The following is a 13,736-nucleotide window of genomic DNA, read 5'->3' as shown; positions in this document are numbered from 1 at the left end:
ACAACTAAAAAAAATTAAAACAAACAAAAAAAATAGGGTAGGAAGACAGCTCAGTGGTACAGTGCTGACCTAACATGTATAAGGTCCTGGGTTCAATTCCTAGCACCACAAACAAACCTGTAGGAAAACTGGGCAAGCTCTTACACATTATTGAAAGGAAGGCATGAACAGTTTAGCAACACCTATCAAATTTTAAAATGTTTATAACCTTCTGACTCAGCAATTCTAAGAGTTCTGTAGACTGACTCACATATTTGCAAAAGGATGTATTTTAACAAACACTATTTTCTATGCTAGTATTAATACTATGCTATATATAGATGTTAGCACTTTTTTACTATCAACCAAGCACTATTCTAAATGCTTTACAAATATAATCAACTTAATTCTGATAACAACCCTGTAAAGCAGGTATCATTCTCCAGTTTATAGCTGAGGAAACTGAGGCACAGAGAGACCAAGTAATTTTTTCAACTTCAGTTAGTAAATGGCAAAACGTGGGAATAAAGCACAGGTGGTCTGGTTCTGGGGTCTGTGTTTTAATTACCACACTATTGCAAGTGTACATCTTTCTTTTTCTGTTTCATTACTTATTGAAGCGGTATTTAATAGGCAGACTAGAAACAATGTACCCTCCAAAGAAATGTTACGTAAGTTACTACATCCTACAGAATAGATCTAGGGTAGAACTTTGTCTCTGGGACATGTTAGACATTTTAATCTTGGGTAAATTACTTTCATGGTCCTCAGTTTTCTCATCTGATATATAGATGATGATATTAATGCTACCCCCCTTCTAGGTGTTGTGAAGATTAAATAGTTTGAGTGCTTACAATACTACCTGGCACACAACTCAAAAGTTCTAATTATTGTCATAGTTGCTACTGTCACAATTGAAAATACTAGGTCTGGACTGTAACTTGTGGTATTGTACTTGCTTAGCATGTGTGAGGTGTTCAATGTTCTGTACCACACCCAAAAAGGAAAAAACTAGAGTGTTTCAGAACCACTCTGATCCACTGATCTGGCTGACTTTCATATGTCTGGCACCATTCACATTACCTTTTTAACCAGGTTAATAGAAGTGCTACAACAAGCTCCAAAAAATAATTTTTCTTTGTTAATTCTTTCCTATTTATTCTGCCAGGTGAACTTTAGAATAACTTTCAGATCCCCCACATCTCTCATCCATTCACTTGAATTGTATGATAGCCACAAGTTAGAAATGACTAACATCTATATTTTAATAAGTCTTTCCATCTTTGGAGCATGGTATATCTCAATTATTTCAGAATTTTAAATTATCTCTCATAGTTTTCTATTACTTATTGAAGTCACTTTTAGGTACTTTATACTTTTGTTGATAATATGAATTATATCTTTTCCCTTAGTTAACTTTCAGATTTTCAATGGTGTTTTTATGTATTTACTTTACACACACACACACACACATATGTATCAATATACTTACATTTTTACTCCTAAAAATAGTCTCTTAAGTTTTCTAGTATAAAATCATAGCCTATATTTTTTTGTAATGAAAGCAAAATTTTTATAATAATCCTGAGCAAATGTATTGACCAAAATGTCTCAGAGGGGATTTTTATTTTGGTACCAGGATTGAACCCAGGGGCTCTTTACAACTGAGTTATATCCCCAGTCCTTTTTTTTTTTTTTTTTTTTTGAGAGAAGGTCTTATCAAGTTATTGAGGGTCTCCCTTAATTGCTGAGACTGTTTGGAACTTGCAATTCTCCTGCCTCAGCCTCCTGAGCTATTAGAATTACAGTTGTACACCACCAAACGTGCAGCAGGGGGGATTAACAGCAAAAATATTTACTCTACCTGGAAAACAACCTGACTCCTGACCTTCCAACCTCCTATAGACCATTCATTACAAGGAGAAAGTTCTATGATTATAAGAATGTTAATGATAAAGAGAGCAAGCTATAGCACTACATGCACAGAATGAGTCTGTTTTCATTTAAAATGTTTATTTTATGTTTATGTTTTGTTATTGTTATTGTTTTGTTTTGTTACTGGAGATCTGCACCCTGGGTACTTTGCTACTAACCTATATCCCCAGCCCCTTTTAAAAAATGTTTAGACAGGGTATTACTAAGTTGCTGAGGCTGAGCTTAAACCTGCTACATTCCTTCCTCAGCCTCCTGAATAACTGGGATTAGGACAAACTTCACCATGCCTGGCATAAATAGCATAGTCTTAGTAGAGCATATATTAAAAAGTAGATGAAAGACTAGTTACCAAATTGTTAACAGTGCTTGCCTGTGAGGAATTGGGAATGGGGGAAATAACTTCCACTTTTTAAACTGTTGGATATCCACTTCTAAATCCATTATTAATTTTGCAGCCTATGTGTGTGTGTGTGTGTGTGTGTGTGTGTGTGTCTGTCTGTCTGTCTGTGTAAGGGTCTAAGTTCCCTAGGCTGCCCTGGAACTTATGATCCTCCTGCCTCAGGCTTAAAATAGCTGATATTAATAAAAAAAAATTTCTATTTCTTTTTTCCCCCAATAATGGGGATCCAATACAGGGTGTTCTATACCACTAAACTACATTCCCAGCCCTTTTTGTTTTTTGAGAGAGGGTCTTGCTAAATGCCTGAGACTGGTCTTGAACTTGCAATCCTCTTGCCTCAGCCTTCTGGGTCACCCAACTTCACTTTCTTTTTAAAAAGCTAAGTTCAAAAGACACAGATGAAAGAATTTTCAAACTCCATATGGAACTTATTCATTATTCAGAAAAACAGCTGGAGAACTATTGTTTTAAATATATGTTGAATACATACGATTTTTACTGCAGACGTGACACATGGCCCATAGTCCCCAGAGCTGAACCACTGGTTGAGAGAAGTTGCTAAGGAGTGAGTAAAATGACTTGAAAGATCTAAAAAGTACAAGGATGTGAATTCAGAACTCAGAAATATAAAAATAATTTAACATTCTCCCCCATAGTCAATACCTCACCAAGCCAGATATACTATGCGCTATACCTTGGTAGCTATCATTTAAACTGAATTTTTTGTCAGATGCTCTACACATTCAATATCTCATTTCTTCCTCAATCTGGCACACTGTCCACCTCACTTCATAAATAAGGAAAATGGAATCATTTCTAGAAATGACTTTCACAGTATCACAGAAAAGAAGTGGGATTTGAACACAAGGCTAAATGATACTGAGACTTTATTACTATATAATCAAGTACACTAAGGACAGGCTTGAAGAAAATCACATTATAATGAAATTACCTGTATGTTACCAATGCTGACATCTTACAACTTGGACTTGGCCAATTCTTCATGGTTGCATGCTTTTTCCCAAAAGACAGGGAGAAACAAAGATTCAATTATTATATTCCATCATTTATAAAAGGTCAAAAGAGATTATTTCATGTCATTTATAATTAAATACATTTGAAACAAAAATAAATTTTCAAAACATGGGAATGACAAAATTTAGATATACCTACTTACCAAATTATTTGACAACCATTACATATGTAGATACATGAAGAAAAGAATGCAATAAAGGCTTCTTTTTTAAGGTACTGAACTGAAATTACACTACATCCTTAAATCCCACTCACTGAATAGTAAGAATGGTTTAAAACAGAAGAACTCACTCTAACAGAAAACATGTGGAATGTATTTTGAATCACCTCTTTAAAAGCCCTCTGTTCCTGCTGAAGGATAGAAACAGCCTTTGGGACAAAAAGTCCCCTGTGTTTCTCCTTTGCTAGCAAAGCAATAAACCTCTTTTTCCTCTTTCTCAAAAATAAATAAGTAAATAAACAGAAATAAGAGAAGAAATCAAACACCAAGAACAAAGTAGATGGGAGATATAGTAACTGACTGTGGTAAGAAAAACAAACCCCTGGGGACAGTGGTGCATGCCTATAATCCCAAAAACTTGGGAGGATTACCAAATTCAAGGCTAGATCTTGCAATTCAGCAAGATCCTCAGCAACTTAGTGAGACTCTGTCTACAAATAAAAAAAGAATTGGGCATGGTGGCACATGCCTGTAATCCCAGAGGTTCAGGAGGCTGAAGCAGGAGGATCCCAAGTTCAAAACCAGCTTCAGCAACTTAATGAGTCCCTCAGCAACTTAGTGAGACCCTATCTCAAAAAAAAAAAAAATACAAAGGGCTGGGGATATAGCTCAGTGGTTAAAAGCCCATGGGCTCAATCCTTGATACCAAAATATAAATAAATAAAATAAAAAGCTAGGGATGTTGCTCAGTGCTAAAAGCACCTCTAGGTTCAATCTCCAATGTCACAAAAACCAATTTGAACACAATCCCTAGGAGATTTAAAATTTTTCACAAGCTACTTTCCAAAGTGAAACTAGAGATGGGCTTCAAAACAGGAGGATGGCTGAAATGATTAAAGAATGGGGCTGGCAATATAGCTCAGTTGTTAGAGTGCTTGCCTTGCATTCACAAGGCCCTGGGTTCTATAGCCAGCACCACGCTCAACACACACACACACACACACACACACATTTTTTTTTAAAAGGCTGGAAATGTAGCTTAGTGCTTATATAACTTGTGTAAGGCCCTGTGTTCAATCCCCAGTACTGAGGCGGGGAAACACAGAAAGCAGAAAACACAGTCTGGGGAAGGCCAATATCTCCAGAAAGAAAAAAAAATTTTTTTTAATGAAAAAGTGGGGGCTAGGGTTATGGCTCAGCAGTAGAGTGGTCACCTAGCATGTCAAGGAAGCCCTGGGTTCGATCCTCAGCACCATATAAAAATAAATAAAAAAAATAGAAGTATTGTGTCCAACCACAACTAAAAAACAAATATTTTTAAAAGATGAAAAAGTGGGCTGGGCACATGACTCAGTGGTACTGTGCTTTCCTGGCATGTATAAGGTCTTGGGTTTATTCTCCAACATCAGAAAGAAAAGGAAAAGGAAAGGAAAGAAAAAAAGAGGAAGGGAGGGAGGGAAGGAAAAAAGGAAAGAGAAGGATGAAAGAAAGAGAGCTGGGCACAGGAACACACGCCTGTAATCCTAGCAACTCCGGAGGCTGACGCAAGAGGATGGCAAGTTCAAAGGCCAGTGTCAGCAACGTGGGGACACCTTGTCTAAAAACAAGAAGAGATGTGGAGGTGGCTCAGTGCTCGTGACCCTTTGGGTTCAATGTCCAGTACTGCAAAAAAAAAAAAACAAAGCTCTTTACCTTCAAAGTTTGGAATCATAGGGATATACCTTGATGAGGGTTCATTTTCTTATACTGCATTGAGTACTTATTACCCTGGAAGTTTGTTTCCTTCATTTGGGGAAATTTTTTCTTTTCCAGTACTAGGGAGTGAACCCAGAGGCACCTTACCACTGAGTTACATCTCTAGCTCTTTGAATTTTGAGATGGGGTCTAAGTTTCTGAGTCTGGCCTTGAACTTGCAATCCTCCTGTCTCAGGCTTCCAAGTCACTGGGATTAGAGTGTGCACTATCATGCCTGGCAAAGACTTAAAAATTCTGAAGGAAAAATATTTGAAAGCTAAAAATTCTACACCTAGCCATTTCACCAACTAAATGTGAGAGTAAGATAAAGGCCTTTAGAAACAGTTGAGATTTCACTTTCATGCATCTCTTCTTAGGAAACTACCAGAAGATATGCTGGGGAGCAAGTAAACCAAGAAAAAGGAAGGCATGTAATCCAGAAAATAGGGAAGCAACACAAGAGAGACGATGGGAATATGCAGATGATAGTAAAGGAATATTCTAGGATGACAGTAACAAAGGTATACCAGATAATACAAAACAAGCAGACCAGACAGAAGAGACACAGAAGGCTCTTGAGAAGGTGAAGTGGATAGAACAGTTCTTAAATGTACTGAAAAACTTATAGCTAGAGTATAGGAAAAAGTAGACACAAGAGATAGAAAGAATAAGAATCATTCTTTCCTATTTGGGGACAATTAATGGGCAGAAGATGCTTAAAAGTAAAAAATAGCAACAAGGCTGGTTACCATGGCCCACACCTGTAAGTCCCAGCTACTTGAAAAGCTAAGGCATGAGGATCACAAGTTCAAGGCCAGCCGCAGCAATTTTGTGAGACCGTGTGTGAATGTAAAAAATTTAAAAAGGGTGGTGATGTAACTCAGTAGTAAAGTGCCTCTGGGTTAAATCCCCATTACCCACCCCCCCCAAAAAAAAACCCCAAAACAAACAAAAAACCCATAATATCTTATTTATAGATATGGAAGTAAATACCAAAAGAAATAACTTTAAAAAAGGTGAAAGAGAAAGGGGATTTGCATAAAGCCATACACAACTGTTTGCATGTGTAACTTTTATAAAAAAAAAAAAAAAAAAAACAGTAAAAGAAATGCAACAAAATTTTGCATTCAAGAGGTTAGCTTTAGGTGAAAGAGCATGGGTAAGTTTCCATTTTCTTCTTTCCTATATGTATTTTTCCCATTTTTTATAATGATCATATATTTCTAAACCTCTTATGATCTATAAAATTAAGTTATATACAAGAAAAGATTACACTGTTTTGTAAAGAAGAATGGTTCCTGTACCAAATCCTCAAGAAGAGCATTCCTCTGCAGATCGCGGAAGAGCCAGGGCTGTTTGTCAGAGGTCAGGTGGGCTATGATACCTGCAGCAAAATAGCTCACTTCTATTTCTTTGCTATGAAGTAAACTGCTGATATGCTTCATCACATCTTCAGTCACCAGCTTGGAAGAAAACTCTCTGACTTCAGCTATGTTGTTCTACAGGTCACATGAAGCAGTGAACATCAGGGACAGGAAGGGAGGAGAATAAGGAATTAGCTTTTCTCTCTTTCCTACTGCTCATCTCAGATCCCGCCCAACAGCCTAATCCCCAAATCCCACCCCTTTAGCATGAGCATGATCATTACAAATAAATCACCACATGAGCACTTGCTCAGTACCAGGCATACTACTAGGTAAATGTCTTTTTCTAACTGCCTTATCTCTCATTTAATACAAGAATCAGGTTCACATTACTCATAACTGCATGAATTAAAACACAAAACCAGGCCTGACAAACAACATAATCAGGGGTCTGCTAGATGTTACATTATCTTGACAAGTTTAACAATAGGCAGGTAATATTTGTTTTATTATGTTGCATTATTTAATTTTCAATGCTGTGTAACAAATTACCATAAACTTAGTGGCTTAAAATAATATGAATTTACCTCCTCACTGTTTCTGTGGAACAGGAATCTGAGCGGGGTCCTCTTTCTACTCTGAGATCTCCTAAGGCTGAATTTCTCAAGTGCAATCTCCACTGATGCTGGCAGAATTTGTTTCTTGTGGCTGTAGGACTGAGAGATCCAGTCTCTTGCTAAAAGCCACCTTGAGTTCCAAGAGGTTGCCCAGTTCCTTGAAATGTGGGTGTCTCCCTTTTCCAACTACTAACTTCAATATATTTTGCTCCTTTCGAGTTAGAAGCAAGAGTCCTTAAAGTGTGTTTACTAGCAAGATGGATTCATAAATACATTGTAACATAATAAGGATGTGATAACCTATCATCTTTGCCATATTCTAGCTGTTAGAAGCAAGTTAACAGGTCCTGTTCACACTCCAGGAGAAGAGGACATTACAAAGAGAAACAAATACAGGAGGTTGAAATCATTGGTCAGTCACTTGGGGTCTGACCACACAACTGAAAAAGCAAAGGTTTGAAGAGTCAAAGTAAATAGAACAGTTACTTAAATCAATGCTAACTTCTGCTATTGCTTCAGCAACTTCCTAGAAAGTACACCATGGACACTAGTTTGCTGAAAAGAACAAAGGAAAGTAGAGGTGAAATTGTACTGTTTTTGAGAATCCCCTCAACCTCAGCTCCTTTTTTTCCAGAGATGAGATATGACCCTTGTAAGGGTTAGGTCTATTATATTGTTTGGATTTAATGTCTAATAGACCAAACAATATAAATCTTTGGAAGTCTGAAAGGCTCAAAAATATTTTAAAAAATGGAAAATCTAAATTTTTTCCCTTGTCCTCCCCATCTTTGGACAAGTGCTGGGGATCAAACCTGTGACCCTGAACATGCTAGGCAAGTACTCTTGTCACTGAGCTAGCTATTAACTAGCTAGTAAGATATATAAGGCTTTAGTCCAACTTTCTGGTATTATTTCCCATAGCTAGTCTCTTTTCCAGTTTCTCCCAAAATTTCAATTCTGAAATTTTCTGTTTCGTAGTATCTCTTTAATGATTATATTGTCTCTAGCCAAAAATGACTTTTGTCCCTACCTTCTGCTTTTCTGTAACTTTTTGATTTCCAACAATAATCATTTATCCCTCACTGTGATGCCTTTCACATCTACTGTGTTGTGAGTCCTATAGGTGCCAGGTATATGAAGAGTATAAGTCACAATCCTCATTTTCAAGAAGTTTATGATTAGAAGCAAAGGCTCCCACAGGACTTATGCTTCTCTTCTAGCAATACAAGATGCAGTCTTCAAGGAGAGAGCTGTGTACACAGGTCTAACACTACCTCCTAAACTTGGAAAGTATATGTACACTCAGCCTGAAAGATTTATTTGTTGTATCTCCCACTGCACTCAGCATGACAAAATAAAGGTATGCATGGTACATTTTTATTAATTTTTGTAAATCATTAGGAAACAAATTTCTCAGTCATGGAATATTTTGAATGAGAGAATACACAAATATGAACAAAGAAATTTCTAAAAAATTGATTGCCTTGGGGCTGGGCAGGCACTGAAAAAAAAATATATACATATATATATATATATATACATAATATAAATCACCTTGACAAAGATGCATTATAGTTAAGGTTGTTAATACAAGAGGGTCTGGAGCCAGCTCAAGTTTGAATTTTGATTCTATACTAAAGTGACTTAGGATAAATGCTAGTTTCATATGTCAAAGAGTTTGTGTCTAGGATGTGGATGATAACTATGTGGTATAGTCATAGCACAATTTTTCCTATCGCTGTGCATACACCCTGTAGCAATGTGATTTTGCTGTTACCTTCCATGAAAGGATGGCCAGTCTAATCTGAGCTTAACCACAGAATCTGCTTTTGGCCAGTGAGACATTAACAAGTGTGATGTAAACTGAACTTGGAAAGTATATGTACGATGGGACTTGGCCCTCTATTGCTGGCCTGAAACTACCACAAAAAGAAGCCCATGATGACACAAGGCCCAGTCAACTACCAGTCCCAACTTCAGACATGAAAGTCAGGCCACCTTAGACCATCTGGTCCCAGGTGAGTCACCAGATGACTGTGGCTTCATGAATTTCCCCCAGGAGACCAACAGAAAAACTGTAGAGCTGATCTGAACTCAAACTGTTGATCCACAAATTCTTAAGTAAAAAAAATGGCTATTGTTTTTAAGTCACTAAGTTGCAGTTTGTTCACAGCAATAACTGGCTGACATATAATGCTATTTACTTTATAGGGATAATGTGAAAATTAAATGAGTTTATACATGTAAACAGATTTTAACATTTGCTAGCACATGGTAGGTACTACATCAATGTTAATTTTCTGAAAGTAATTAAAATTAACTCAAAACAATTCACCTTACCAAGAGACCAAGTACTTTGCTTTGTACTGAAGACTCTGAAAAATTCTGTCAAAAGAATAAATAGGTTACTTTATCATGAAGAAAAGAATTTTTACATATAAAGTCAATCCCATCTTCCCACCTCTAAAACTTGAATGTAGATTGCCAATCCTTGGTTTTCAATAAAGTGTTTGCAGGCAGCTGGAGATTCATCTGTAAGATTCCAAAGTGCTTTCAAAGCAAACAAGAGGGTGACATCATCTAAATTTTCAGTAGTCTTTTGTTTCACTATCGCTATAAGTTCCTAAAACACAAAGAGACAGGAGGTTAGATGCCCTTATGACTCACTTCCATTACAAGAAAAGCAAAATTAAGAAGAGTGTTAGGGGCTGGGGATGTGGCTCAAGCGGTAGCGCGCTCGCCTGGTATGCGTGGTGTGCTGGGTTCGATCCTCAGTACCACATGCAACTAAAAAAATAAAGAAAAACTAAAACATAAACATTAAAAGATTCTCTCTCTTAAAAAAAAATCATGATGTTAGAATCAAATCCCTGTTCCAAACCCAAGTTTCATCACTTAATAGCTTTGTGATCCATTTTTTCAGTAAAATATATTTTAACTACCTCCTATGGTTTTTTGTGATTAACTGAAGAAAACAAAAATATAGATGGGTAGTAGCTCAGTGGTACAGCACTTGCCTGGCGTGCATGAGGCCTCCTAGTCCAATCCCCAGTATAACCAAAAAAAGAAAAAAAAAGGGGGGGGGGGCAGGAGGATAAAAGTTTAATAAGCGTGCTTAGTTGGTAAAAACAAAAACAAACAAACAAACAAACTGCATTATTGCCAGTAATCTCAGTAGAGCAGCTCAGGAGGCTGAGGCAGGAGGATCATGAGTTCAAAACCAGCCTCAGCAATTTAGCAAGGCCCTAAGCAACTCAGTTAGACCCCATCTCTAAATAAAATACAAGAAAGGGCTGGGGAAGTGGCTCAGTGGTTAAGCACCTCTAGGTTCAATCCCTGGTACCCCTCCCCACACAAAATGGGCATTATCAAGTATATATCAGATATTCTACTTTTTATTGACTGAAAACATTTAGTTAACACCATCTGTAAGTCAAGTACTCATTCAGGTAGCAGAGACAGACAAAAAAAAAAAAAAAAACTTGGTTTTTCCTCAACTAAAAATTTTAGGGGGCTAGAGTTGTGGCTCAGTGGTAGAGTGTTTTCCTAGCATGTATGAGGCAATAGGTTAAATCCTCAGCCCCACATAAAAATAAATAAATAATCCCACTCTCAGACATCCTGCCTTGCCATGTGTTCTCTCCCTTTTGCATGAGCTCCCACTAGGATGCCATTTATCATATGATGCAGCTAGGGGGCCCTCACCAGAGCTGGCACCATGCTATTTGGACTTTCAGCCTCCATAACTGTGAGTTAAAAATAAATAATAAATAAATGGTCCATCAACAACTGAAAAATATATTTTTTTAAAGTTTCCAAATGGGGCTGGGGTTGTGGCTCAATGGTAGAGTGCTTGCCTAGCATGTGTGAGGCACTGGGTTCAATCCTCAGCACCACATATAAATAAATAAATAGATAAATAAATAAAAGTTTTTTTTTAAGTTTCCAAATCTTTAAAAAAATGTATTTTAGTTTTGTCAAATGCTCTTAAAGAAATACACAAAAGCTTGAAATTTTACTTTATATAAAGGGTAAGAGGGAAACCTTCATATATAGGTAATATGTAAGCTAGGGCACTCCTATAATACCAGCAACTGGGCAGGGGCAGGTAGAGAGACAGGAGGACCACAAGTTCCAGAACAATATTGGCTATTTAGCAAAGCCCTAAGCAATTTAGCAAGAACTTGTCTCAAAAAATAAAAAGGGTTGAGGGTGTGGCCCAGTGGTATAGCGCCCCTGTGTTCAATTCCCAGTACCAAAATAAATTTTAAAAATAAATAAAGTTTTTTTTGTGACAGCTAAGAGTAGTAGGAAGAAGATATTCACCTAGGTAGTCAACAGGTTATGAATAAGGGCAAGGCAAGGAAGAAAGGGAGCAGTGAAATGAGGCTGTCCCTGAAACATTTGACTGTGGCAAAGCCATGGTCCCATGCTTTACATGCTTTCTCTGAAACATATGCACAATAACTCATGAGGTAGTATCACTATGACAGAAGTCTGAGTTTTAATTGCTAATACAGTTTTCCAGATGAAGAGTCAAAGCACAGAGATTTATCCCAGGTCATATGACTAGTAATTGGTTGAGCCTTGTCTGCCTAAATCTGATTCCTGAGCTCTTGTTATCACTACCTAAAACGTCTTTCTAGTAGAAAATATCATTATTATATGCAAGTATGAATATAACACAATGAAACACTTTATTTTGTACAATTAATATGCACTTTAAAAAATAAGGCTGGGGGCTGGGATTGTGGCTCAGCTGTAGAGCGCTTGCCTAGCATGCGCGAGACCCGGGTTCAATTCTCAGCATCAAAAAATAAATAAATAAAGGCATTGTGTTGTGTCCATCTACAAAAAAAGATATTCTCTCTCTCTTAAAAAAAAAATAAGGCTGGGAATGTAGCTCAGGGATATAGCACTTGCCTAGTGTATGCAAGGCCCAGTATTAAATAAACAAATAACATTTAAAAACCAGAAAACAAAATAAACTTGTCTCTCCAGGAAATCCACTGTTCTTCCTCCCATTATGTTGCTCGGAGTCCTTGCTCTATTTGTATCCAGTCCTGTTACCATTTCTAGACATTTTCACAACTTCTACTTTAGGATAAATGCTAAACCTAGCTATCAGTCCACTTCTTGCCTCCCCCAAACTCTGAAGGTTGAAAAAGTCTGTGCTTTCAATATTTGCCCATAAATTTTACAAGGGCATTCAACTATATTTTGTTCCAAAGATTGTTATTTCCTAATTCTCCTCCTCAAACTTTAATTACCATCTTTTTACTCTCATTGATCACTTCATATCTCTCCCTTTTGGTTATGCTGAGAATCAAACACAGGACCTACCACAAACTGGGTGAGAGCTCTATCACTGAGCCAAATTCCCAGCCTTATTTTTATTTTAAGACAGGGTCTTTCCTCAAAAGGCTAGGCATGGAACCGCCATACCGCTCCTTAGTATTTCTGCAGAAGAATTAAAATCATCATATTACAGTGATACATACCACCCATGTTTATAGCAGCACAATTCATAACAAAAGTCATATAGAAAAATGAAATTATGTCATTTGCAGAAAAATGGATGAAACTAGAAACCATTAAGTAAAGTGAAATAAGTATAGCTCAGAAGGTTAAGGGTCCTGTGTTTTCTCTCCTATGTAGAAGCCAGAGAGGAAAAACGAAAAGAAAGATGGGGGCGGATCTCATTAAAATCAAAGGGACATCAGAAGAGGAAAACAACCAAGGGATGGGAGTAGGGAGACAGGGGGAAAGTGCTAGGGCGTGATACTACCAAATTATATTGTTATATTATATGCATGTACAAATACAGCAACAACTCCCATCATTATGTACAACTAAAATGCACCAATTAAAAAATGCAGAGTGTGGGGAGACAGACTCTCACTATATTGTCGAGGATGGCCTCAAACTTGCAACTTCTCTGCCTCAATCTCTCAAGAATCTGGGTTTATAGGTATATGCCACCATGCTCAGCTCATATCATCTTTCAAAGTCACTCTTCTAAACTGGCATGTTTACACTTGCATCAATGTACTCTGCTTTCTCTCCTACTCTACTAAATCCAACATCTTTACATCTGCTCGAAATCTTATTCCTGCAATCTCAAGGATTTGGTGTCAAAATTACTTTCTCAATGGGGTGCCAAGGCACAAGCCAGGGAATTTGGGAGAATAGAGCAGCAGGATGGAAAGTTAGAGGCTAGCCACAGCAACTAAGTGAGATCCCACCCTCAGTGACTTAGAAACCCTGTCTTAATTTTTTTATATCTTTATTTCATTCATTCATTCATTTATTTATTTATAATTTATGTGGTGCTGAGGATTGAACCTAAAGCCTCACAAGTGTGAGGCAACCGCTCTACCACTGAGCTATAACCCTAGCCCCTTAAAATTTTTTAAAAAGTTGTCTTGTTTAGGGCAATTTTTCCCTTTTTCATAGGCACAAAATATCTTAATATTTTACAAAATATCTATCTTACAAAATCTATCTTACCA

General features: G+C 37.2%; 2 protein-coding genes across 3 annotated transcripts in view; one reads left to right on the top strand and one right to left on the bottom strand.

Annotated features, from left to right (window-relative positions):
• Positions 1 to 13,736, bottom strand: part of Zyg11a (zyg-11 family member A, cell cycle regulator) — a 39,439-nt gene that overhangs the window by 3,790 nt on the left and 21,913 nt on the right. The window contains exons 9-13 of the mRNA XM_046450886.2: positions 9,686 to 9,847; positions 9,565 to 9,609; positions 6,548 to 6,742; positions 3,267 to 3,328; positions 2,805 to 2,902 (exon numbers count right to left, since the gene is read on the bottom strand). Coding sequence (XP_046306842.1) covers positions 2,805 to 2,902; positions 3,267 to 3,328; positions 6,548 to 6,742; positions 9,565 to 9,609; positions 9,686 to 9,847 — 562 coding nt within the window. The remainder of the gene's footprint in view (positions 1 to 2,804; positions 2,903 to 3,266; positions 3,329 to 6,547; positions 6,743 to 9,564; positions 9,610 to 9,685; positions 9,848 to 13,736) is intronic.
• The window catches only part of Echdc2 (enoyl-CoA hydratase domain containing 2), a 64,983-nt gene that overhangs the window by 39,687 nt on the left and 11,560 nt on the right, over positions 1 to 13,736 (top strand). Inside the window, exon 10 of one of the 2 annotated variants that reach the window (XM_046450882.2) lies at positions 8,445 to 8,596. The exons of the other annotated variant lie outside the window; for it this stretch is intronic. Within the exon in view, the coding sequence (XP_046306838.1) occupies positions 8,445 to 8,492 (48 nt within the window). The 3' untranslated portion in view covers positions 8,493 to 8,596. Of the gene's footprint in view, positions 1 to 8,444; positions 8,597 to 13,736 lie in introns of those variants that run through there. 2 annotated transcript variants of the gene reach the window in all.

Source organism: Marmota monax, unplaced genomic scaffold (genome assembly GCF_021218885.2).
Source record: "Marmota monax isolate L192 unplaced genomic scaffold, Marmota_monax_Labrador192_F-V1.1 WCK01_AAM20220418_F8-fsc00023, whole genome shotgun sequence".
NCBI lineage: Eukaryota > Metazoa > Chordata > Mammalia > Rodentia > Sciuridae > Marmota > Marmota monax.
This window is presented reverse-complemented; position numbering and strand designations above follow the sequence as displayed.